This window comes from Botryllus schlosseri, chromosome 12 (assembly GCF_051294905.1).
Source record: "Botryllus schlosseri isolate E-star chromosome 12, Bs_hap1, whole genome shotgun sequence".
NCBI lineage: Eukaryota > Metazoa > Chordata > Ascidiacea > Stolidobranchia > Styelidae > Botryllus > Botryllus schlosseri.
Genome location: NC_137247.1, coordinates 25,431,998 through 25,458,363, shown reverse-complemented (window position 1 = coordinate 25,458,363; position 26,366 = coordinate 25,431,998). Strand labels below are relative to the sequence as shown.

The 26,366-nt window shown below is 42.8% G+C and overlaps 2 protein-coding genes across 2 annotated transcripts; one reads left to right on the top strand and one right to left on the bottom strand.

The window, feature by feature from the left end:
- Window positions 1-847: 847 nt before the first annotated feature.
- LOC145452781 (uncharacterized) lies at window positions 848-1,727 on the bottom strand. The gene is made up of 3 exons (XM_080330927.1): window positions 1,570-1,727; window positions 1,268-1,489; window positions 848-922 (listed from the first exon to the last, which is right to left on the bottom strand). Exons 1-3 carry the CDS (start codon window positions 1,640-1,642, stop codon window positions 864-866), a joined length of 354 nt encoding a protein of 117 aa, XP_080187053.1. The 5' UTR covers window positions 1,643-1,727; the 3' UTR covers window positions 848-863.
- A 2,561-nt stretch (window positions 1,728-4,288) lies between these two features.
- LOC145452688 (uncharacterized) lies at window positions 4,289-25,884 on the top strand. Its single transcript, XM_080330855.1, has 9 exons — window positions 4,289-4,594; window positions 6,909-7,205; window positions 7,508-7,613; window positions 9,863-10,028; window positions 16,065-16,245; window positions 18,669-18,792; window positions 20,376-20,569; window positions 21,706-22,150; window positions 23,845-25,884. Exons 1-9 carry the CDS (start codon window positions 4,289-4,291, stop codon window positions 25,767-25,769), a joined length of 3,744 nt encoding a protein of 1,247 aa, XP_080186981.1. The 3' UTR covers window positions 25,770-25,884.
- The last annotated feature ends 482 nt before the right edge of the window (window positions 25,885-26,366 follow it).

The window sequence follows — 26,366 nt, the reverse complement described above, 5'->3', positions numbered from 1 at the left end:
ATTTGAATTTACGAATTGACTCCCGATTTCCTGAAAGATTTCAATTATTTTTGAGATTTTCTTCGCGCAGGGCGCGATTCAATGCGACTTCATTTTTCCATTTTAATATAGTTTCGCACTTTGCAATCAGAGCCCCACAGTACAGTTGCGAACAGATGCGCCTCATATAAAAATACCAACTCGGAATCGTGTGCTCCTCACTATACCGACAATCCTGACGGGAGGTCAAGACATGCAAATAACAGCATGCAACGAAGTGACTAATAGCAATGGGCCTGCCCGAAGCTGCATCATCATCATATACTGCCCTACATTTTCGAAAACAGCCCTCCATCAACTCTACCGGGGAATCTGATCACATGGGATAAGAAATAATATGTAGAACTACTAATTTTAATGACGAAATTCATGAATGAATCTGAATTTTTTTCGCGCTTTGCGCGACTATGAACAGAGCCTACATTATTTATAGATTAGTACGGAGTTCGCCGGAAATGGACACAGACCCTTTAACATGAGTAGGCCTATTTGGCGTCCTGCTAGTTCATTACGACTATTCCCTGGAATGCGGCCGTAGGCTACATGAGTAGTCGAAATGCGTCCGTGACTGGCAATGGCCACCCCTGCTGTATGACAATGCTGTTCTCAAATCCACATTGGCTTCGTCATTATTGGCAAGAAATGGCTTTGAAGTTGCATTGCTGTCGTTAAAATACATTCATCAATTACGATTTCTTCCTTGTATACGTGGATAAATGGGCGAATATTGTATCGATTCATCAATCCGGCCGGTCAAGTACTTAATTTTCCTATATCTGGCCCGCAGACTGGAGAAATTGCCCGCCCCTGTTCTACAGGGTCGTCTAACAACGGGTGCTAAAGCTGTGAAGGTTGTAGTTGCAGAGAGCGGCCCTGGTGCAATCTGAAGAAAATCGACCGGTTTAGGAGTAGGTGGCGAGTAGCGCAGCGGCAGACGCTCCACCGCGGCATGACCGACGAATAGGTCGCGAGTTCCACAACGACTCCAGTATATGCTAGGCGAGTGATGAAGGAGGCTTATTTCGGCTCCTAGTCGTCGTGCAAACCGCGTATGCTGTGTGTCGCACAAGCTCAGATAGCCTGCGATGACTGTCGACGGCACGGGAATCATACGAGACCTGGTGTAAAATACCGACCAACTGCGGAACAGATTGTAAACCGAAACAAAAGTAACCCGGGCCAGGGGAAACAGTATGGAAATGGGGCGAATCTATCGAAAGTTACTTACGGGAGTCTCCGGTCCTGTAGGAGTGACGTTTAGGAGTGCATCGTGCACGAACGCATGGACGTCTCACGTTGATGCATCTGTACTTTGCGGGAATGTATTCGCAGACGTTGCTGTTGGAATTGGCACAAGAGACGACAGGGCGTCTGTATCCGCAGTATGGGCTGTAGCTAGTTGGTCGTGTGATGGCGCAGGCGTATTGGCAACCATAGCGGCTGCGGCTAACTGGAATAGAACCGGCCAAGATTAGAGTCTAGCTTCTACAGTGCGCGACGACTTGTCGTCTCGTCCGTCAGTATACTCACGTCCTGGGCAATTCAGGCTGTAGTATGCGGCCGAAGCGGCACTGGAAATAGCGAGGATGATCAACAGACGCATTTTGTTCGTTTTCTTCGTTGTTTGATATAGAAGCTGAATAAATGCCTTCTGTACCGCCGCGCTTTATACGTTTTGGAACGGCGTAGCCGGTATGGTGCGTGGGACTGAGAGAGTACGAGAGAGAGAGAGATGAAAAAATTCTTCTTCGTCGTCTTTTCGCGTCTGCCATAGCGCAGCACTCTCCTCCGCAAGCTCTTTCTCATGATGATATCAAAGAAGTGAGAGAACAACGCCCCCAGTACTCGGAACGTGGCGAAAGAGAAAGAAATCCAGCAACCGCAATCTGTGCAGAATCTGCTGCCTTGCAACACACGTTGAGTGCGCACGAGCAGTCAACACGGAGAAGTAAGTGGGCGGTGGAATAACGCCCCCTCTCCCGGCTAATCCAAGATATGCTACCGACGAAAAGGAAACAAATATTGACTCGGATAATAGGACTTGTTTTGCCCATCTAGCTACGCTGTTTACGAGGGTGTTTCGTAACCAACGGAAATTACGAGGATGTTGGAACAGCGCCCCTTCGTGTAGGCCAGTGGTTCTTAACCTTGCCCTCAGCGCCCCCCGCGATATTGAAGGGGGGCGGAAACGCTCAGGGGGCGATATGGGGGGCGCTGGGCTCAGGGGGGCGGTATGGGGGGCGCTGGAGAAAAATGGCTTCGCAGTAGATGATGTGGTGATAGGACATATCCTTAATGAGTATTCAGAGCAAATTAACACCGAAAACTTCGTTACATATAGCTTTCAAAATACATATAGATTTAATTGTCCATGGGCGCCTAAATGACTGACACCGAATGTTCCTGTCTTGGAAATCTGAACCCCAGAAGACGAATTCCATCTGGCAGGGAAAAATTATATGTCAGTGAAGAAATACCAATCTGAAATCGTGTGCGTCTTTTAGTTTAGTACGATTGGGCGACAGGGATATTCCTGTTGGGCGATATCCCCGTTGAGCGATTCTATATTTTTTGATATTGCAGACAGGGGGTCACGAAATAACATCATGCAACGAGGTCATACCAACGGGTTCGCCTGCCCGAATATGTTTAATTATTGATAACGGACCCTACAGTTTCCAAGAAACCTCACAATGTTCGCTTTAAGTTTTGATGAGTCTGCGCACACTCAACAACTCACTGCGCTGACTCTTGGACAACAGTGCGTAACGACTAAAAAAAGGTAATAACTCCGGATTTGTTGTGCGCAACGTAGATTTTCTGTGCGCAGAGAACGTGTCAGCACTGCGCACGTGCGCAGCTTAGAGGGAACATTGCACCTAACTCAGCTCTACTGGTAAATGTGTTTACGTGAGCAGAGAGAGGATAAAAATTGATCTCAATTTACATGCAATTCCCGATGATATTGACCAATTGAATCATTAATTAGTGAAATTTTTCGCACTTCGCGTGACTAGGCGAGAATAGCTCCCTCAGTAAATGTACACCCAATGTAGATACCTAATAGGCTATCAGCAAATAGCGGACAGCCTAATGGGGGTCTGGGAGCGAAGTCCCCCGGAAGTTTGGTTTATCACCCGATGGGGCCCAGGACCAACGTTTTATGTTTGGGGAGGGGGGCTGACGAAGTGCTGTTACGGCCCTGGTAACGAATAATTGTACCTGCGGGAACGCCCGAATATGTTTAATTATTAATTACGTGCCCCTTATTTTCCTATACAACAGCTCACTCAGTGCTACTGGTAAATCTGATTACGTGGACTGAGAGGATAAAAAGTTTATAGCGACTTATAAATATAATTACCATGCATTATAGCAAATTTTGGTACTTAGGGCGACCAGGCCACACAAACTTTGCTGACCATCAAAATCACGATACGCGGTTCGTGGGGGCGAAGCCCTCAGAAGTTCGGTTTATCACGCTATGGGTGCGCAAGGCAATCGTTTTTAGGGGGGTTGACGAAGTGCTGTTACGGCCCTCCCTCTTACTCATTGTCTTTATTACATTCCTTACAATATGAAGTTGAGGGGGCGCTGGAGCACGATAATTTTTGAAAGGGGGCGCTGGACGAAAAAAGGTTAAGAACCACTGGTGTAGGCCCTACGCAGTTGAAGTGTCCGTTTCGCAATCAACGAACACCACGTGCGCGGTGGAACAGCGCCCCCTTCTCCCAATGTTTCATGCAATGTGACGGGCGGAACGGTAAATGGCGAGTGGAACGTGTTGCGGATGGGATCGGGCATTCAACAAGTTTTGTGTTGAAAGATAATCACGCGGGCGGAGTAACAATCCAAAAAGCGCGAATAAGTAAGTCGTCGGGCTACAAAAACGAGTTACAATGAATGTCATGTTTTACTTCGACTCATAACGAAGGTGTGTGAGTGTATTCATGTTCCGTCCGGATTCCATTGACGTTCCCGGTGTCTCATAGCAATTGATGATCTCCAAACTACCCATCGAGGCACGTGCTGGGCAACGATCAGTGAAATGTGCCTGCCTTATGCGGTAGAATGCATCGGGGATCGGTAAGGGTCAAACGGCTTTTTTGCTCTCGCGGTAAGGACACGATACGCTCCACGGCACGCCGAGTCGAGTTCGTTAAGGTCAACGAGGACACTGCCGTCATTATCCTGCTATGACGCGTCGTGATCGTGGCGTAATCTTCTCGCACAGCGGGATGCGTGGATGATGCCAACGTGTAACAAGAGGTCTCTCGCTGCGACGACTTGCAAAGCGGTCTCTCGAGTGGACGTTCTGCAGAACAAGTGCGGTCGTGGCATATTCGACTCGCGGGCACTCGACTCGAAGGAAGATCCGGTTGTGACGAAATCGGCTGGCATTCGACACGGCAGTTACGCAATACGTCTTGACGATTTCGCCGCGTGCAGTCGGAATCAGTCAACGTCCGCGTGTCCAATACACTTTCCCGTTGTTGCGGCCCCGACCCCGCTGATAGTCGTACGCGCGTTCACCGAAGTGGCTCAACTCGCCCGCGTAAAAGCAAACCGGTGTACTAGCTTGCTACAGTCCGTCTCTCTCCGGATGTATCTAGACCCGTCGTGGCCTTGTGATACGCCTCGTTAGCGGTGTCATACGAACGCCTAGAATGAAAGACGGCCGTGCTACAAGTCGGCAGACCAAGAATCATAAGGAATATTACCGGCCTTTTTTAAAAGGACCTTAGTAGACGACAACATGGATTCCAACAACAACAGCTACGGCCCGTCTTCTTTGGTGTTGGTGGCGAGACCTCCTGAAATGTCAGTCCCTCACTGACGCCGCGTGCTGGATGCGTCTCGCTTGGGTATAGCATCACTTGCGCTAAAGTACACTCCAATCAACATACGCGCTACACCAAAATTGGCCAGTAAAGATATACTTCTACTTTTTCGAAGGACTCGTGTAGTTGAGAACTTACTCTAGTAAATCCAAGTTCCCGCTACTTTTACTTCGTATAATTTTGTGATTTGCTTACTTCCTTTTCTCTATTTTCGGTTTGTCAAGTACAAGTAGTATCGCCAATCAGAGAGAGTGAGAGACTGAGGAATTACGGATCTGATTTCAAGGCGTATTAACAACAATTCCATTTTCACAAAAGTTAGGGAAAGCCCAGAGTTTTCGTCGCGCTTCTAGCAAAGTAGATGTGGAGTGACAACTATGTCTTCACGTAATTATTGGTGAACATAATCTAAGTAGCGGGTTGCATGGTTCCGTTCATATCACATATCACATGTTTCATTACAATACATATGGCTCACCAAACGGTTTGGAACTACCGTTGCGCAATCTGGCATCTACCTGTCTTATCGTAATCTGGCAGCACATTGCGTGTTCTAATCTGGAAAGTGGTCACCGACTTTTTTGAGCCTTAGACCTGTTTTAGCATCCCACCGTTGACGCTTTCTTGACGAAAGACACGAAATATATTTTCCGCTATTTAGAATCAGTATTTTTATTCCTCTTGTAATTCGCGGCATCATAACTTTGAGTTCTTCTGATTAGTTGCATTCTTTTTGTTCTGAGAAAATACATGTTGAAGTTTAAAACCAAGTGCCTCCATTCTCCACAAATTAATTTACAGAATAAGGCAGTTTCACGATCCGCCATATTTTTATAACGTACACTAGTCGCTCACATTGTTATAACCGTGTTGAATGCAAATTCTCCGTATAGCTTTTCGTCTAATCTACGGACCTTATAATAAGAGGAACGGTGCCATGCCGTTTTCTGAAACGGGGTGTTCGAGTAAACAAAAGATTAGAATCGCTTTTCCATAGCATAACTATCATTTGGGTCCCATGATGCGGTCCAATGCTTATGTTTTCGAAAAAGGTACATCTCCTGGGATGCATCAATATGAATCATGCTCCCGACACCTTTCGCCTAGCTCAATTCGCAGCGTTTTACAGTCCATGGAAGGTATTATGAATGTTTTCGCTACTTACTTACTTGAGTAGATTTAAAGCCAGCCTATTCCACGTCTACTTGAAGTTTTATGAGGTTCCTTTTGAAAGTACCCTCTACTCGTCAACGAGCAGATTATTGCGTCGCAACTTTTGCTTCTACTTCAGTAATTTTATTGACTACTTTCACCAGCTCTGTGCGCTACACACCGACGGAATAACATGTGTTGGTAAGCGTATCTTTATTGCGTGGCGAGATAATTGTGCTAACCTGTAAACAGGCTTCCGTGCTTCAAAGCTTATCGTGACATCATTCCGAAGACTGCCCCACTGCAGAGCGCGACGCGCTAGCGCCCATGTGTTGCTCTCATGATGAAATATAGCATTTACGGTTGGTGAATACTGGTGACAGTGAACCAGGTAGGATCGAATTTTCTACGTCGATATGGCGGAATGGTAAATCAATTGTGACCTCTTCCGAGTCGGCCCCACCCAATCCTTGACAGGCGATGCAACAGAGGTAGGCTACGTCGCACCGTCCGACGCGTTCCGTAACCAACGAATGCAGATTTCATCCGGTATTCGTGAGCTCCCCACCGGACGATTATTGGAAAAACATGCCATCTTTGCACCTTCCTTGTCCAGCGGCATATGCGCATGATGCACTCAATGTACGCATACTTTCCGAACGGATCACAGATCCGGAATTCGAAAGAAATACGACAAAAATGAAGTTGAGTGTATACCAAATCAGAGTTCATTCTTATGAACACGGGAATGTCTTTGCTATTCAGTTCTCATGAAGCATTTTCAGGAAAACCAGAAACAAGATTAGAATTAAAAATTTGAGCATCACAGAATGCATTCACGCTAACTCGTTTAATGAGACATCTTTAATGATCTAGAGGTCGAAGTCGGCATACAAGCTCCAACGCACTCTTTGTTCAGACGTAGCCGGACGCAGAATCTCCCGAATCAAAGCAAAGACATCGGCCGCCATTTTCAACTGGGGTCGGAAACGGCCCAACCAGCGAAACGAGATCTCAGATTCGGGACATGTGAGCGGAAATTCGGTCGGAAGCGAGGGAACCCCCTTTTTCCCGTCCTCGCCCCTTTCCACGTCCCCGCCCGCCACCCCGAAACTGTTCTCGCTGCCGCTGGGACAAGTTTGTGACAACGTGGCGCTTCCGTTTCCTATCGCGGTAAGTTTCCGACATAGGATTCTAGATAATTTTATAGTTTTCTTATTACCGGTAAACTAAGAAGAGCGAAATGCCGCAAATCGATAATTTATGAAATATTTCGTTGCTCTAATTTCTATTCTAATGCAATTTGTGACACGTTGTTGTGAATCAACGACTCCCTCCCCTATTGGGGATCGTGAGCAGAACATATTCGGATTTCTTTCAATATGAACGTAGTACTCAATTGGATCATCCGCATTTTTAGGAAGCTCTATCTTTTTACGGTAAATTACTGTAATCCATTTGGTAATTTCTTCCAGGCTATGTTCGACATCCTGTGCCGCAAAGGCCCGTACACGTGCGGTATCTTTCGTAAATCGGCCAACGAAAAAGTGAAACGGCAGTTGAAACACAAGCTAAACGAAGGTAAGTCATTGGCGGCGTAATTGCACCTACGACCGGCAGTGTAAACCAGGGACGGGCTACATACAGCCCGCGAGCCGGATCCGACCCGCGACGTGATATTGAGCGTTCCGTAGACCATTTCTGCTCTTAAATGATAATGGCCGGCGGTCACAGTCTTGCGCAATTCTCCACTAATTGCTTACTACGTCAAATTATAGTGACTGTCGGTTATTCTTTTTTTTCGGACGCAAATAACAGTTCTTTGTCTTCTTTATGCCCGACATGCGGCAAGAGTTCAAATAACCTGTACACAATTGTGATCGATGACGGGTGTCTGATTGACTTCAACAGTTATTGAAGTAACCTACATTACGTTAATCAATTCATTGAATACTGCTCTCAGTGCTCTGGTCTATGCTTCACAATCAAAGTTTACATTAAATGCGTTTAATCCTTGTATAGGTGGATAAATACGCGTTTAATGTATCGAGTCCGGAATCCGGCCAGCCAACTACTTCATTTTCCCTTATCTGGCCAGCCGACTAGAGAAGTTGCCCGCCCATCGTGTAAACGAAAGTCGGTGCAAGGTGCAAATTGTGTGTTCCATCCTTCCTTCGGGAGACGATGAGTCGAATACACCTATTCATAGAGGGATATATCACAGGGGTGTAGTGGGCTCTGTATTTTTAGGTGTACTACACTCTGAGCAGACAGAGTATGTATTCACAGTTTTCACACCAGTAATATATGGGTGTGAATATACACCTGTTGTACACGAAACCATAACCCACGTCAGTCTAACACCGCGGTATCAAACAAACACCACATTTCAATCCAAATGATGCCTGCACTTGGGGACGTAAGATTTATGACCACGATATAATTGAGTTAGGTTCTGTTGTGGCGTACCACCCTTTTGAGTATGAATACACACCTTTTGCGCAGAGAGGAACCGAAACAGAGCCAACTACACCCCTGTGATATATTTCCTTGAGAATCGGTACATTTTATTCATTTTCAGTCAGGGGAAGGAGTGTGTCAGCACAATTTACACCTTGGTACCGTTCACCTGTTTATACCCCGCGCTATTGAGGAAATTTGATAGTAATACATCTATTTCCACCCACGGACTTACAGTGTAATTAAGCCACTCACACTGCACGGTATTTGTTCGATTTTGTGCGATTCGCTAGTTAAACAGGAAATTTGTCCAGACTAGACCACACAGTGAAGCACTCGCAACAGCAAATAGTAGATAAGGAGAAGCGAATGTGTCATGGCCAGGGATATCTAGATATCTAGATATAGATAAATATCCCTGGTCATGGCGTCGAAAAATATGACTTCCGTATAATCGGTATTTGCCGATACGGTACGTACAAAATCCCCCACAAAGTCATACACTTCTGGTAGGTACAGATCTTCAATATACAATTCAATAGTATATTCAAATTGAAATCAACCCGAATATTTTCGGCTGATAATCGTCAGGGGTTATCGCCAGCAACTAGTAGAGAATTGGAAAGAACATTGTATATCAAGAATCGTATCACAAAATATGACATCACCAGCATGAAATTTCGACTACGAGAGCGTTCAATGTGCTATTTTTAAATGGTACACGAACTGCTTTTGCAGACGCAGCCTTGGCTTGTGTATTTTGTTAAAAGCCGACTCCCAGTCACACAAATGAAAGTGTGAACGGCCCCTCCGAACAACACGAAATCTGTCGTCTCGATAATTTTTCGCGCAAACGGGATTATCCAACAAATGTTTGTCAATTGCAGAATTTATGGCCTTTGATTGTTCCGCATCAATCTTGAGCGGATGAGTGAAGGGTGAGCTTTTCACTGAGCGTCATACACCCGATTCCTTGCGTCCGATAAGGATTTGCAATCGAACGAATGCGGCCATGAGCTAAAAAGTGTGCCCACTGCTGAGTTACTGTGAGACGTGGGCTATTTCACGGGTTACCAGGACAATTTCGGTCATAATATTCACGCAAAGGTTTGCCTAAAATCTATTCGAGCAGCAGTTGTCCTAACCTGAAACAGTTAGTAGCACAGCTAGGTATAGTCAACTTTGAGTACTCCGAATAAGCAGACGTGCTTCGTTACTGAACACCTCTGGTAAGAGATAAGTTGTCAATCGATATTTTCCGAAATTTAGTTCAGACTACTACCAGCCAACTTGTGATTCATCGGGTTTGAACTGTGAAGACCGACTTGCGTCGAATCACTTCGCTTTTACCACTCTGGTTCCTTCAACAGATATCGAAACCGACTTGGAAGAGCAATCGATTCACGTGGTGGCCGCTCTGATCAAGGATTTCATGAGGAACATTCCCGACTCGGTTTTGGACTGTAACATTTACGACAAGTGGACGGCGGCCATCCGAAACTCGAACGACGCAGAAAAGTTGAAGTCCGTGCGAAGGTGTGGAAATTAGTAATTCAAAAATATCTGTTTTACACGGTTCCAGTGAAATTGTTAGGTTTTCTAAAAATCAATGCACATCAAATTTGGCTCGATTCCAACCAGTGGAGTCGAAGATAGAAAATATTAGATTTATTAAAAGAAATGGTATGTTTTTTAAATTTCACTGGGGAACCCGTTGAATTCTTAGGTTGCCTACGAAAAAACGATGCATAACAAATTTGACTCAATTTCGGCCCTCAGAAGCGAAGTTATTATAGTTGAAAATGTTCGATTTATTAAAATAAATGATTTGTTTGTTCAAATTTCCCTCCGGACCTCGCGAAATTACTAGCATGCCAACAATAAAACACTGCACATCAAAATTGGCTCAATTTCGACCCGTAGAAGAGAAGTTATTAGACTATAAAATTTTGGATTTAATAAAATACATATAAAAATATTTTTTCAAATTTTCCTGTGAACCATCATGAAATTGTTAGGTTGCCTAAAAACACGATGCGTAACGAATTTGTGTCAATTCCACTCCGTAATTGGAGTATAATATTTTGGATTCGAAAAATGAGTGTTTGCGGTGTAAAATGCTATCATTTACCTATGCAGAACAATTTTTGCTCAGTGTGTGTGCACGAGAAGCAACGCTTATTTACATATCTTTGTCAAGAGCTTTTGCCATTTATTTTGAATGAATTTGAGTTTAATCTGGTTTAGCAAGTGACTTACATTTAATAGAAAAAGTCATACCAGCATTGTGAGTTACAACTGGACCTAGAACTAGAACTGACGACCTATGTAAATATTAGCGCGATTACTGAATTACAAATTAACTAAGAAATGCTTGAGATAGAATCGGCATTTGGAAGGGGAGGAGTTTTAAGTTTGAAATGAGAGGGATTACTAACCCAAGAATCAACCCCCTGGTTACGCCATTGGTAGTAGTGATGAGTCTGAGCTAGCAATTGCTGCAAGAACGCCGCACAACAGAACACCGGTATCACGATTCACCCCAAACGACGACCCGTGTTTATATCTGTTTGGGAACTATTCGTTTTAAATGTGCAACGTGAACTAGAATCTGGCCTACTCGAAACACCAGTAGTTCGTTGATTAGTAGTTAGTTGTGAATGGTACTTTGCCCAATAATAGTACTGTAGAATTTGGTCTAAAAATGGGTTAACCTAGAAAAAATTCTTATAAAGACGTATGATATACCGTTGGAAAGGTAATTTTATCAGCTTTTCAATGATGGGTTTTGTCATTTTTTTCACTTTGGGGAAAAAAAGTTATGACCAAAACGTGCGAAGGGGTAGAAATTGAAATTAGGGAAAAAATTGACATAAACATATGAACAAAAGGCTAGAAACTAATGAATTATCAACAGAAGAGCAAGATATAGATGCAGAAGCTATAAATGAAAATGATAGTAGAATGATATATCTGTTTCAGGGAGAAAGAGTGAGCAAGACGGGGTGGGGGGACGTTGGGGGAGGGGGGGCACCAGTAGAGCTGTCGTTGTTCGTTATAACTTCATTCTGTTATTTCTTATAAAGACGTATGATATACCGTTGGAAAGGTAATTTTATCAGCTTTTAAATGATAGGTTTTGTCATTTTTTTTACGTTGAGGGAAAAAAGTTATGACCAAAAACGTGCGAAGGGGTAGAAATTAAAATTAGGGAAAAAATTGACATAAACATGAACAAAGGGCAAGAAAGTGATGAATTATCAACAGAAAAGCAGGATATAAAGCAGGATATATATTCAGAAGCTATAAATGAAAATGACAGTAAAATGATATATCTGTTTCAGGGAGAAAGAGTGAGCAAGACGGGGTGGGGGGGGGGACGTTGGGGGAGGGGGGAGGCACCAGTAGAGCTGTCGTTGTTCGTTATAACTTCATTCTGTTATTTCTTATAAAGACGTATGATATACCGTTGGAAAGGTAATTTTATCAGCTTTTCAATGATAGGTTTTGTCATTTTATTACGTTGAGGGAAACAAGTTATGACCAAAAACGTGCGAAGGGGTAGAAATTGAAATTAGGGAAAAAATTGACATAAACATGAACAAAGTGCAAGAAAGTAATGAATTATCAACAGAAAAGCAGTATATAAAGCAGGATATATATGCAAAAGAAATATATGAAAATAAAATAGAATTATATATCTGTTTCAGGGAGTAAGAGTGAGCAAGACAGGGAATGGGGGGGGGGGGGCGCAAGTAGAGCTGTCGTTGTCCGTTATAACTTCATTATGTTATTGTTTACTTACTATAGTCTGTTTCATTTACCTTGCTTGTTTTTTGGGTAGTGCTTAGTCAAAAAAGAAACCAGCAGTTTGTGTTAAGTGTAGAAAAGGCTATCGTGCTGGAGATTCACTGTGTCATTCGGGAGCTCATTTCTGCGAGAGTGATAGTGCCACACACATTTTAGACTAGGGTTGCATTTAAAACCAAAATCAATTAAAAATAAACATACTTAAAACAAGGCCCTAATTTAAAACATGTTTTTCATTGGTTTTTTGTTTTTAAGCCATGACGTCATGAATATTGAATTGTGACGTCATAATGGATATAAATTGACCATTGAAAATATAGGGTAAATATAGGCCCTTTGACAAAATATCTGTACTACAACTGTTGAACCGACTATTTTTTAGGGTTCCAACCATCCCAACGATATATACGTCGGCTAAATTTGGTGGTAATTGTCCGTGTGCTCATACAACATGTTTTTGGAAAGTATTTACACAATTCACAATTATGGCATAATTTTATAACTTGAAAAAAAATACAATTTTGTTTTTTAATAAGGCTTTCGTTTAAAATATGTTTAAAAAAGTGTTTCAAAACACCGTTTGTTTTAAATGAAACCCTACTTTAGACACTATAATTGGTCATGCTTTGAAACTGAATTGTGAAACGCTGATCACAACTTTTCAGAAAAATTAAGAAAATGGCCATAAGACCTACAGTACATCCACACACCATGCCGTAATTTATTGAGAAACCATGCGAGATCCAAGAAACGTTTGGGGAGGCTTTATCGAAAATTCGTATTTCTTCTCTGGAAAAAATTTTCTCTCTGAGAAATGTTATTTGACCTGTTGGGTTCAGATTGCCACGATAGAATAATTAGACACGAGCCATCTAGGCAGCTATGGAAAATTAGATAGGCTTATATTTATTTCGAAGTTCCCGGTCGACATAAGGGCAATCCTTTTCGGCTAAGGTTTTATCGCAGGCGATCTATTGGCCCACTTTTCAGAGTACCATATTGGCAAATACTTCGTATGTTTTCGAGCATCGCGGCGTGGTAATGGTCGACGCCAAAATGCCTATTTTTTATTTTCTATAAATCATGCTTTTTTCGTGGGGGAAGGGTACTCAATAATCAAAAATTTGGCAACATGAAATCGCGACCAGCGCGAAAAACTTTGAAAAGAGTTGCATAAATTGTCGATAGGTGATGTATAAATAATTTATGTTCATTCACCGACATAATTTCGGGACCCCCAATTGGACGATATGGGGAGCGGCAGTTACGGTCCTGGTAAGAGGTCAAATTCCGGTCGCTGTTTTCCTGTTGAGATTTTACTATTGGAAATATTTTGCGCTTCAATCGCATATATATATATATATAATAATTGCATGTGGTATATTCGGGGTCAAATCAAGGTTGTTATAACAGCCATCGGGGAAGGGTTCATACCATGTGCTTCGAACCAGATGTACGCAATAATCCGAATTCCCATTTGTGATTGGCAATACGGGAAATTAATTGCATTGGGTTTTGTTTTAGTGCTTTGTGTGTCTAGTAAATCAACTGGGAATGTCATGGAGATATCTGCCCACATTATTAATTTTAACACGAATGTATTCCAAACAAAGCTCCGCTCCGCGACGATGTTGACTTCAAATGATTTCATGAATGTAGTAGCCTTAACAGTCCCTAAAGCGCGGTAACTGAATATATTTTCGAATGTTCTACCAATGGGTATTGTGTCATTATAAACATTTTGCGTTGCCCGAGAAGATACATGTTGCGATTTCGTATGTAGCCACCTCCGACTAACTGTCGAAAGTATGCGACCACCCTCCACCCGACCAAATATACTTAGATATTTCTGCCACTTGAAGTAGTTTTCACGTGTCCTAAAAATGACTACTTATACTGTTAATTGAGTAGAAAATATAGGGAGTTACTTGTGCTACTTGAGTAGCAACGCCAATCACTACAAACTATAGTTCAGTGGTTCTCAACCAGGGGTCCGCGGACCCCTGACCCCTGGAGGTCCGTGAAGCATTTCCAGGGGGTTCACGAAGCGAAGCGAATTTACAAAATGGTTGATAAGCTAATTTATATTTTTCAAATTAGGAAAATCACGAGGCAGTTTTGCTTCATTACAGTAGAACTCACATCAACAGGATGGATGTCTGAGATTGAATATCCTGCTGTGTGGACTCATTTTAGTTGCTAAATTGCCAATAGCCCACTGATACAAATATTCGACTGTATCGAGGTGTTTTGCTGGGCATTGGGTAAAAAATAAATGGTTTGATACGTAAAGTCAATCACGGAGACTTTGAAATGTTCGCAAAAATCCGTTTTCTCCTGTGATATAGGCCTACATAACCATTTCACTAATAACTTCAAGATGAGCTGCTAGATATAAATTAACAGGCTTGACGTTATATGTTCAATAAAAAAAAATTGTTTGTCAATTTTGGTGTCATCATTGTTGCGATCATACCCAAATGTGTCGTCGGAACCGTTATGCCTTATTATTACATTCGCCACCGTCGTTCTTTGTCTAAATGGATTTTCAGCACTCGTTGATATGAAATCGAAGGTGCAGATTTTAAAGACACGGCCACGTATTTCAAAAAATGAATGCAGTTGAATAATTAGCTTTGAAATAATAAAAGTCAACCCAATTTCTACATAAATAGAATGCTGTTATTTTCAAGAAAAGTAATTCTGTTGCTGTTTATCACTAGCATACAGTTATCAGTTGCACAAGACAGATGACGATTGTACGATATTTGAGCTCAATTTGAACTAAAACTTGGGGGGTGGGGGGGTCCAAAAGGGGTCCGCGAATACAAAAAGGTTGAGAAACACTGCTCAAGTTCGTAGTAAAAATATTACGGCAAATCAGAAACCGCCGCAAATGTAAAGCTTTTTAGAACTGGCGTTTAATATTGCAAAACACAAACAAAAAGCCTCGATACCATTTAAAAACATATCTGCCTCTATTCAAGTATGGTATTTGTTCACCAGTGTAAATGTATGGGCCGAAAAGAGCTTCTGATTGGACGATGATAGAGAATCACTGTATTCAAGTTCACCGAAAAACTCACTGATTGTGTATTACAACAACCCAGGTCACATGATAGATGATTTCAATACCAATATTTGATCTGTTGCTATTGTATGCTTACCGTGATGTCACTAACGAAAGCTGAAATTTGATTAATTTATGAAAATGAGAAAAATTAATACGGAAAAATCTGACGTGACCGAGAAATTAAGCACAGAATCAGAGTCAGCAAACATAAATTAGCCTAAATCAATCATTAAAATTTTTGACGCTTTTTTTTCTTCAAAATTCGTAAATCAGTGTTATCTCCGTCTCGGTCAATTTTTGCCCCCTTAACTTATGATAAATATCTCTTAATAAAGCTATGTTTCATTTTTTTGCTGTTCGATTGTTAGTTTGCTTTACTGAGAGTGATATTCCAAGTTATGGTGTTGTATTCTGTTACGAAGGTGTCGTGTTTTAGTTTATAATTGTATTTTAATGTCAGGCAAAATAGTGCTTTACCCCCTGGAACGTTTTTGGTCATAACTTTTTTTCCCCAAGGTAAAAAAAATGACAAAACCCATCATTGAAAAGCTGATAAAATTATCTTTCCAACGGTATATAATACGTCTTTATAAGAATTTTTTCTAGGTTGAGCGCAAATTCTACAGGACTATAAGCCTGAACGGTATCCTTGGATATTCTCTGTGCGTCAGTGAACTTGTCATATTTAGATTGCTGATGAGCCTGGACGCGTGTAACCGGGTGCTCGTGCGACGATTAGCGATTGTTTTAAATCGCATCGCGTCGAAAAACGACCGCAACATGATGACCTCGAACAATTTGGCTCTTTGCATCTCGCCAAGCCTGTTATGGCCGATGGGTCCTTCGTGCCAAGCAGAGCCCACCATGAAGGTAAGGGCTATCAAATCAATATTTCTTCAACGAGGAGGGTATCTACTGCATTGATCTACTTCATGGATTAGACTTTTTTCTCCATCTTTGTGATTCTACATGTTTTAGGGGGTTGCGTGAACCCAACTTTGACATTGACGAAGATGGTGACTAAAAAATGGTCATCCTTCGCCCAGTTCTAATAATGACCTCACATTGTCAACTGGTCGCCTAAAATGCTACCCGATGGCTAGGGTGATTTTTTTGACATGTAAAAACAAGTCAAAATTTGGTCAAAATCATAGCGTTAGGTCAAAAAACGTCAATATTATTTACAAAGTCAAAATTCTTTTCAACCTGCATTTCGTTTGTATCGTAGATTTAGCACAGTCGGTGAACTTATCATTTGACATTTTACAGCTAGTAGCCTACTTTATAGGCCTACCGTTCTAGACGGTGCATTGTGCATTGCAACACGGTTTGCCACCAGCAGTGTACGCACAACTTGAGTATTGTCAGCCAACAACTGCTGCTGTTGAACTTTCTTTCTCCGTTCTTGGCAAGCTACTTAGTAAGGACAGACACTTTCTACCCGACAATGTAGGAAAGCATCTTTCGTTTTACTACAACATATTTTATTATTTCTACCATAGGACGTGATGTAACTACTGGAATTTTTCATAGGGCCAGATTTCGTTTAAATGAAGTTTTTTCATGTGAAAATTTGTCTGTTTTTATTCAAAAAAGTTTTTTCAGACCGAACAACTTCGTAAGGACAGGGAGTTCCAACCAGAAATCGTAAAAGTAGTACTATTCTAACATTATGTGGGAAAATACCTAATTTGCGTACGTTAGGTCATGTTTTTTAAGATAAACTTTCACTTTAGCTTGTGACCTACGGTGAGCAAATATGAGGACGTATGTCAAAAATAACGACATGTGTTATAGAGGTCAGTATGTATATAATTGTAGCTTCGACATTGGCCTTTCATGAACCCCTTCAATCTGGTCAATTCAGAGTTTTCATGGGAATTCAATCCATGTTAAAGTTCAAATCTAATTTATCGACATTCGTGAATCCAAATAATACTGGCAAAATCTTCAAATACGTTAATCAAGTTCAATTGTGCAATTCTGCAATCATGGCGTGGCAATGCAGTTTTTATTGAGGGATAACGGACACTGTTTGAAACTAACTTGGCCTGAGAGTCTGGCCGGGTACGTGTTGCAATTGTTTGGCTCTAATCGAGGCAATGAATGTGGGAGTAGCCTGGTGCAGAGCTAGTTCGATTCAAACCATGTGGACTCTCATGCACTTCCGTTAAAATCATTGTATAGATTACACTCTCGTGTTTGTGTGATGCGAAGCCGTCGTATAGCTTTCAAATCGAAACACCGTATTCGCGCACTTGATGCATCTCCTTTAAAACCATGTTCCTAAATTGCACAGGCTGTAATTAGGCACTTGGAATCGATTCAGTAGAAGTTGGGAAGGTGTGCACCTCCGCTTATTTAGTCACTCCTATTCATAATGGCGGATTAGTCTTTGGAAAGCCAATTCAAGCCTGTTTCTTCAGGCGATTTTTAGTCACAGAATGAAGTGTCTTGATCTGTCTAATTAAAGCATTCGGACTGTCTAATTAAGTCATCTGCAACTAAATGTATGCGTGCGTGTTGAGTCGATGCGACGGACCTCTTAGTAACCGCTGAATAATATTGGCGGTATATTGTTATCGATGTTTCAGTACAATGACATTAGATTGAGGTACAGAAACGGCTCATAGGCCTGCAAAGTATTTGTTATAAGTCTGATATCACGTCAAAGCAGTGAGAAGCAGATCCCGAAGTGTTGGCTTGTCAAAATTGCTGTTGTTATCGCCAGTATTAGCTTAAATTAAGAATCTAAGGAGTTCAACGTGACCTGCGTCCAAAATTTTGTAATTGTTGCGCGATGCATGAAGCACAACGAATACAATATGTATATTGTTTTTACGTTATAGAATACATTGTTTTATAATCCCCTCGCGGCAAGATGGGGAAATGCATGCACAACAGGTTTTGTTTTCGAAATTTACTTGAAATTGTTAGGTTGACTAAAAATACGATGCGCAACAAATTTGGCTCAATTTCAACCTGTAGACGCACTGCTGTGAGATGAGAAAGACGTCGATTTATTTAATAACAATTTTGCTGGCTACCCCGTGAAATTGTTAGGTTGGCTAAAGAAACGCTGCACACCATATTTGGCTCAATTCCTCCAACCAATGCAAGCGAAGATATTGCAGTAGACAATTTCGGATTTAAAAACCAGTATTTACGGTGGGATGTTTTAGCCAACCTAACAATTTTATCGTGTAGCCAGTGTAATTTTAAAAAAATGAGTTATTTTGTACAACCCTAATATCATTAAGAGCGTAACGTATCGATTCCGTCCCTCTCAACAGGTGACCGAGATCTTGCAATATTTCATTGACAACTGCGAGCAGGTGTTCGACGGGATAGCGCCCACTGACATGAGCTGGCCGCAAAGCATCAATTACAACTCGGACAACGACGAGGAATACGAAGGTTAGCGTTTGCGATCACCCCGTTCTATGTAAACAGAAATCGTGTAGTACCAGACCTTTACCAAAGCGTAGGGTGCGAATCACGCCGTCAGCAGTTACTGGCAGTAAATTTTGCTTTCACACTGGAGCCCAGCCGATCGGCAATGTTAGAGAAATCACAGCAGGCTTGGACAAATAGAGAATATTCAGCTTTTCTAAATTAGATTAGAATTACAATTACAACTACAAAGTTTTTTTTCAAATTAGAATATAATTAGAATTATAGCTATACACAAGATCTTGCTGTGGTGGTCATTGAAGCAAAGCTGATTAGCTAATCAAGAGCCGTGGTTTCGTGATTACTAGTCTTCTCGTCGTTCTATGGTCGGTGGAACGCCCATTCTTCGGCAACAACTTTCAAACGCTTTGCCCGAAATCGTAACGGCTGACAATACGACCGAGCATTTTCAAGATTTTCCTAATTTTGGACAACCCTACTACACGGTTATTTTCAAGTTACAATAAAATTAGAATAATAACAACAGTGTTTCCAAATTCGAATTACAACTTCCCAGTTTCTTTCAAATTCGATTCGAATTCGATTTACTGAATTCACGAAAACTGGGGCATTGCATCAAGCTCCATTCATATCAAGCCAAAGGTCATTCTCATAAGCATAAGAGTATCTTTATACCAAACTTGGCTCGTCGCACACGATAAAGTACTCCTGCAACGTTTACCCGAAAAGCAGGAAGTGGATCAGAATTGAAACGAAGGCATAGAAACATTTCAAAAATGAGATCACCGATATTTCGCCAAGTCTGCGTCATAGCGTGATAATTGGGAGTCAAAGAACTACAATCTGCGAATGCGAGACTGGGAATATTGATCTATTTGTTGTAGATTAAAGGCAGATATGGACAAAGTATCCGTCGTTTGGCGCTCAAGTAGACGTAGAAGTAGTAGCATAGTACATATCTACTAAAGTAAAGTGGAAGTATCTATTTCAATGTAAGTGAAAAAGTAAGTATCCAGGGCCTAGTTTTTCATAGAAACTGGAAACTGCCAAGTGAAACTCGGTGAAAGTAGACGTAGTCTAGTATCATAACTACTTGATCAATTAAAGTGCAGAAGGCGGAACCTACTTGAGCTCTTTGAGAAGTAGAAGCACTTCGTCACAGACCATCTCTGCTTGCGGGTGACCAGATGCAGCCATCATTTATCTCATGGATGCAAAGCTGTTCGAATAAATGTTCTGAAGCGAGATGCCATGTCTTTTGAATACAGGCGGAAGGTATCGGCGAAGGTGCCAGTTATCGCTTTTATCGTTATCTGCTCAAAAAATCCGATTTTGATCTGGCTCTATTCCGCACCGATGCCGCTGGTTGGGAATGAGTCGAATGCATCAAATCATCTGGAGATATATTTCAGGGGTGTTTTGGGTTGTGCGGATTCGATGATTCTAATCCAAACCTCGTTTGGAAAAGCTGAAACTGTGCCAGTTGTCCGACCTTGCTATGATGTAAAATCGGCGAAACGCTATCATTTTCACCCGCGAGTGTTCAGTGCGCTAGCCCAGATTTGTGAAGGTTTCTTACTGTGCAGGCGACATCGAAAAACTGAGCGTGGACGACGCGCTATCTCCGGTGTCTGACATTCTGGCGGTCAGTCGCGACTTCGGCAAGGCCGAACCGCATAAGGACGAGGACGATGATAGTGACGCGAACCACTTCGTCCGAACTCGAATGACGCGCAGGCAGTTTCAACGGAGGAAAACAAACTCGCGCATCGACGCAGCTGTAAGTTAAGCTTCGATACGTGATATCTTCTCAAAATCGCCCATGTTTTAATCAGAGGTAGACTGTTAAGAAATACTACTTCTTCTGGGTTTTCAAGTAGGTTTTGCAACTACTTGCAGTAATTACTGAAGAGGTTGTTGTTGCCTTTGTAGTATTCGTGGTACTTGTCGACTACTATGGTCATTGACATCAGACCGATTTTCATCATTTTCATTCCGTAGCAGCTGACTTGTAGCACGGCCAACTTCTAGGCTTTTATAAGACACAGCTTACGGGGATCACTAGGTGACGAAGAGCCTAGAAAAACCTCCAATGCGCAGGTGTGAATTCTGGAGTCGACCTCGGTCGGACTCGAACCCGCAACCCATTAGTGTTGCAGCTGTGGATTATACCACTACGCTATCTCGCTACCGAAGTGGTTATGACTTTATAATACTTTCTTTTCTGAAAAAGTATACCTACGTATTTATTAATTGGACTTCAAAATTTGTCAAGTATAAGGTAGTTTTGAGGTATGTTTGCATCATCGTGTAATTGTACTAATCTGCAAGCATTGTGGAAACCCCAAATTTTCGCCTATAGTGACAGAGTAAAACTGACCATATTGCACGGCTAATAATTACTATGGAATACTCCTGCACAAAATGAGCTGTGCATCAACTACAGACATGGTTTTCACGCAAAACAAAATTATTAGTATGAACAATTTTTAACTGCAAAATCGTGTTACTTCTGCTTTATGAGACTAGTGTGCGCCTTGACCTACTGTGATCCCCCTGGAATGGCTCAGTGAGTCCCGGTTTAGAACCACTGTTTTAATAAGCAATTGTTGATAACGTAAACCTTTACTAGTTAGTCCATATCACATCAGAGCTCCTTCTCATTAGCATGGGAATGGAAATGTCTGTATAGCAAGCTCGGCTCGTGTCGTACTATACAGTTATTTTGCAGAATTTTAAACCCGACGTTGAGTTCGAATTAAAGTGAAACTCGACAAATTAGACTAGCGATATTTCACTTTATTCAGTCACATTAGAAAACTAGAACTATATATTTGTCCAGGCCTGTCCACTAGCTGTCATCATCGCTGTAACAACGATATGATCGCATTGCTGACCTTCGACTTTTTCACGCAGCGCCTGATGAGCCTGTCGCAAGACAGTCTCGACAAAGTCCTCATGGACGTCGACCACTTACCTCCCGACCACCGCGCCCTGGACGACATCGTCCTCAACGAGTCGGACATGTCCGGATCCCACCACATCCGGAAACGCGGCAAGGGCTACCTCAGCAACGACTCCGGGTTCACGACCCTCAGCGGGGATGACGAAGACCATCTCGCGGGGTCGCATCTCGACGATTTTCCGGAAACGCTCCATGAGCGCGCGGATCATCCTTTCGGGGACTTGCGCGGGCTTTGGGCGCCGGGACAGCTGAACATTGTCAACGGGCAGATCTTGGACGACGTGGAGCTGAACGGTATTGAGGAAGAGGGGAGGAATGAGTTCGCGGCGTTTCAGAGACGCAAGTCGCAGCCCGCGCCGCACAGGAGGCGGAAAAGGACCAATTCGTCTAATTCAGGTAGGTTGTACCAGGTATATAACCAGTTACAAGGTTCCGAGTAGCATGTCAATTTTACTTTTATAGTTTTGAATCGAGTCAAGTCGAGTCATTTTCATTCACCACCTAGTCAAGTCAGGGAGCAATGGCTCTAGTCAGAGTCATAGTGTTGAGACTAGAGTCGAATTCCAAGTCATAAAGGTCACTGTTCGGTATTGAGATCATTGCGGGTTCAACTGACTTGTGTGAAACCCTTGGGTGATAACGAAGGCCACGCAATTTAGGGTTGATCAAAAATAACTTTTTTTAGGATCCCGGGGATTGACTGAATAAATTGTTATGTTGACTAAAAAACACTGCACACCAAATTTGGCTAAATTCCAACCACTGGAATCCGATGCAGAGCTATTTGAATTTTCTGAATTCAATTCAATCAGTGAATCCCGGAATTCTGAAAAAATGTTAGTTTTGGACGACCCTACCTCGAGTTCATAACATACTCCCATTCTCACTCTAAAAATGTTTATTCAAACAAACGCCTATTCTTGAATTACCATCGGTCCTGACACACGAGAATTGAATTCAGCAATATATAATGCCTCTCAATGTAAAAGTGAAAAAACTCATCACAAAACTACATTCTATTTATCAAGATCCGATCGTAGAATTGAACTAGTCTGTCAGCAAACCACTGACTCGGTTGACACTCAGTGGTAATCATCAGAAAAAGTATGAAAGATGTGGAAAGTCTAGACATGCACCCCCTTCATGCTACCACAAAGACTATAATGCCATTTCTGCATCACATTTGAGATTATTTGATATTTTGTTCGGCCATACCCGTTTCATTGCACTCTGCGAGTTGATCACAAACTTCGTTTCCAAATGTCATTTCCACTAACCTGCGTATAGCTTTGTGCTGCATGTTCCGTATGATGCGATGCGACCAGTGGCGGTATCGAATTTATATTTGTCGTTGACAAATTAACTGTCACTGTCGAGGAGCGTATCGTTTCAATTCGCAATAAAACAACATCTGTCACTACTAGGGCTGGGCACGATTATTCGAGTAATCGAATCTGAATCGAGTATTAATTTTAATGATTCGGCTCGAGTAGTAAAATACGATTTTTTCGAGTACTGAAATTATACGTCTCTCGCAACTGAAAATTAATTTACTAACGAGAATTATAGTAAGCCTTGAAACCTGAAATGGCCGTGTCGCAGCATACAAAAGATATGGTACAAAGCTACGAACGTTACTGGAAATAACACATTTCCGAAGTCATGATCATCCCACAACATTGTCAAGAACTGCAATGAAATCGGTTTGGTCGAAAAAACATCAAAGTATGTTAATGTGACAGATAACACGCATTATGATCTTTGTAGTGGCATAAAAGGTACATACAGTATTTGAACTTTTACTTAGTACATTCTGCTGTGACGTCATAATGAGTGATACTCGAATACTCGACTCGAAGCGTAAAACGCGATTCAGAATCGAAGCACTCAGGTAGGCTACTCGATTTTGCCCAACCCTAACACTACTATAAAGGACCATTAGAATAAATAATCGATTCAGATGCTCGGTATGCAGTACTCGGATCATTTTGCTCAGTCGCAGTTTTGACGCAAAGGATTTATTATGTAAGGCGTCACAATCTTTCATTCATTTTTTTTAAGAATAACAATAGTAATAATATTTTCCACAGCAGGTGCTGCTGAAAAACTCTCGCAAGGCTCGGAAAACGGATCTCGTCTCTCGGACGCGATCGAATACCATGAGAGCGACGGCGAAGGCGAAAGCTCGCCCTTCGTACGCAAGCCACCAACCTACATCCGGCTGAAGGACCGGACTTCAAACCCGGATCCGGAACAAAGCGAAAACACCGCGAGACAATACACTGCTGGAGTCACGGTAGCCGTGGGTGACGTGCGACCGCCGGAAATGACGTCATATAGACCCGTTACGCTGTCGATACGCGACATGAGCCGCACGAGGCTGAGCTACGAAGAGACTGATATAGACGGAGATTTCAAAAGCCGCGACAATGCCGAAAAAGCATCCCCATTTTTTATCGGAGATGAAGAAAGCCCAGATAGTAATCCGGATGCGACTTCGTCAAGTCAGGAAGACGTTTTCGGTAGTTTTGAAGCAGACGCTATTTCATCTTGGCAGTCGCGCGGTAGAAGCAAAACTGAAGGGGAATTGATCGTATCGGCCCCCAAAACAGCTCCAGTCCGTCGAAAATTCGATCCCGCGCAACGCGCGCAGTTCGAAGTCCCGACAGACCCGTTCACTGACAGCGCACACCGTAACGAGCGTATCACATCGATTCAGAAGCTCACGGAAAACTTGCAGCAAATGCCTGACTTTAGCGACCGCAACGGACGGAAAAAGAGTGCGCCTTGCGACGCAGGCCAGGTTTTCGCACGGAAATCGTTGCGCGAGAGCCGCCGCTCACAGCCCGCAATTTTAAAATCAGCCTTGGAGAATGTAATAGATCTTGGTGATCTCAACAGTACCGCACGCGATTTGAACGTAAAGTCGATCCCCTCGATATCAGTGACTGATTGTGCTTGTGCGAGTCCTCACGCTGAGGAGTCTCCGGCCGATTTCGAACGTAACGTAATATCGCGGCGGCCGTACGGGCGCAGGCGAACGCACGCGGCCTCCAATGGCCAAAACGCCTTTTCCCAAAGTCTGCCCGCTTCGCAATGGCACTCGCTCAAAGGTAATTCCGAGCGTCCAAAACAGGCGGAGACTGGACTCGAAAACGCGAAAGATGCCAGAATTAGTTCCGATGACTCGCAAGCCAGCAAAGTTCACGAAAGTTCCGTTAAATCCATCGTAACCACTCATAACCATATGACTAACCCCGCGAATTCCCAAGCTGCCATTGTCGGCGAGAAAATCAGGGTGCGGCGAAAACTGGGCGTGATCGTCCCTCCTCCTGACTTGGATTCGAAAAGCTCACCGAAATTAGCGGTGGAGCAAGCGTCTATTTGCGTGGAAAGCTTGGTTGAAAAGGCGCCTCGCAGCGGATTGGTTATTAGATCCGTTTCGGGTGACGCGTCTTCGATTAACGAGTCTATTTCAGTTCAAGTCTCTGCGCCCGACACTTACAAAACTGCAGACTTGAAAAATAGCGCACCGCATGCGGATTTCGAGTCCATTTCTGTTCAAATTTCTGCGCCCGAGGCCTACAAAACTCCGGACTTGAAAATAATCGCGTCGCAAACTGGTTCCGAGTCGATTTCTCTACAAATTTCCACGTCTGATACCCACCAAACGCCAGGCTTTAGAAATACTGCTCCCCGCGCTGAATACGCGTCCGTTTCCGTCCAAATTCCCGCGCCCCACAACTACCAAACTTCAGCCATCACAAATACCACGCCCCGCGCGGACTCCGGCGACCCCGTGTCCGACGAGTTCCTATACTCGTTGTCTGAATCGTTCGCGTTCGGCAACAAAAAAACGGGGGAAAATACCGCGCCCAACGCGCGGGAAAGTCCGATTTCCACGAGGCGCCGCAGATATGAGTCTCGACACTCGAATGATGATTTGCAGAAAACCACGACTTTACCAGTACGACGACGCCGGCATTATAGCGTGGATCGGTGCAGTGATAATTGAACAAAACAGCAAAATCATGTCCACGTCACTTCAATCTCGGTGACACGACCAGTAAATAACAACGAATCAAAGGCTAAGCGTTTAAATCCGCCCAAAACCCCTAAAATAGCCCCTCGCGACAAAAACGCCAATGATCTCCTGCCTTTCATAGGCATTATTCAGTCTGAGGAATCGTACGTATGAACACGGCTGGGCAAATCGAGTACCTTAGTGAATCGATTCCGAGCCGAGTCAAGCATTCTATCATTCATTTCAACGGCTTATGGATGATATGGAAAGTTGAAATATGTACCTCTGATGAAATCACAACGAAATTAATGTCGCTTCTACACCACATAGAGATATATTTGATCTTTTCCCAGCCACTTGACTCTGTGACAATGCAGAAGGTTGATCTGATGATCACAACACTACAGAAATGTAACATCATCCAACGTCCGTAGCTTTGTACTACGTATTTTGGACGCTGTGACACGAGCAATTGAGGTTTCAAGGCTTCCGCGTTAGCAGACACAGCATGCAGCGCAACTATAATCCTCGTTGATAAATAAACTTATCATTTCGTCACTCGAAAATCCGTCTCTCATCACTCAGCTC

Excerpts from the sequence above, each read along its gene's own strand:
- LOC145452781 (XM_080330927.1), bottom strand. The coding sequence starts at position 1,642 with ATGCGTCTGTTGATCATCCTCGCTATTTCCAGTGCCGCTTCGGCCGCA. Across the intron at positions 1,490-1,569 it reads CAGCCTGAATTGCCCAGGAC|TTAGCCGCAGCCGCTATGGT; the intron begins GTGAGTATACTG and ends GTTCTATTCCAG. Across the intron at positions 923-1,267 it reads CTACAGGACCGGAGACTCCC|ATTGCACCAGGGCCGCTCTC; the intron begins GTAAGTAACTTT and ends GATTTTCTTCAG.
- LOC145452688 (XM_080330855.1), top strand. The coding sequence starts at position 4,289 with ATGCCAACGTGTAACAAGAGGTCTCTCGCTGCGACGACTTGCAAAGCG. Across the intron at positions 7,206-7,507 it reads CGCTTCCGTTTCCTATCGCG|GCTATGTTCGACATCCTGTG; the intron begins GTAAGTTTCCGA and ends AATTTCTTCCAG. Across the intron at positions 16,246-18,668 it reads AAGCAGAGCCCACCATGAAG|GTGACCGAGATCTTGCAATA; the intron begins GTAAGGGCTATC and ends CCCTCTCAACAG.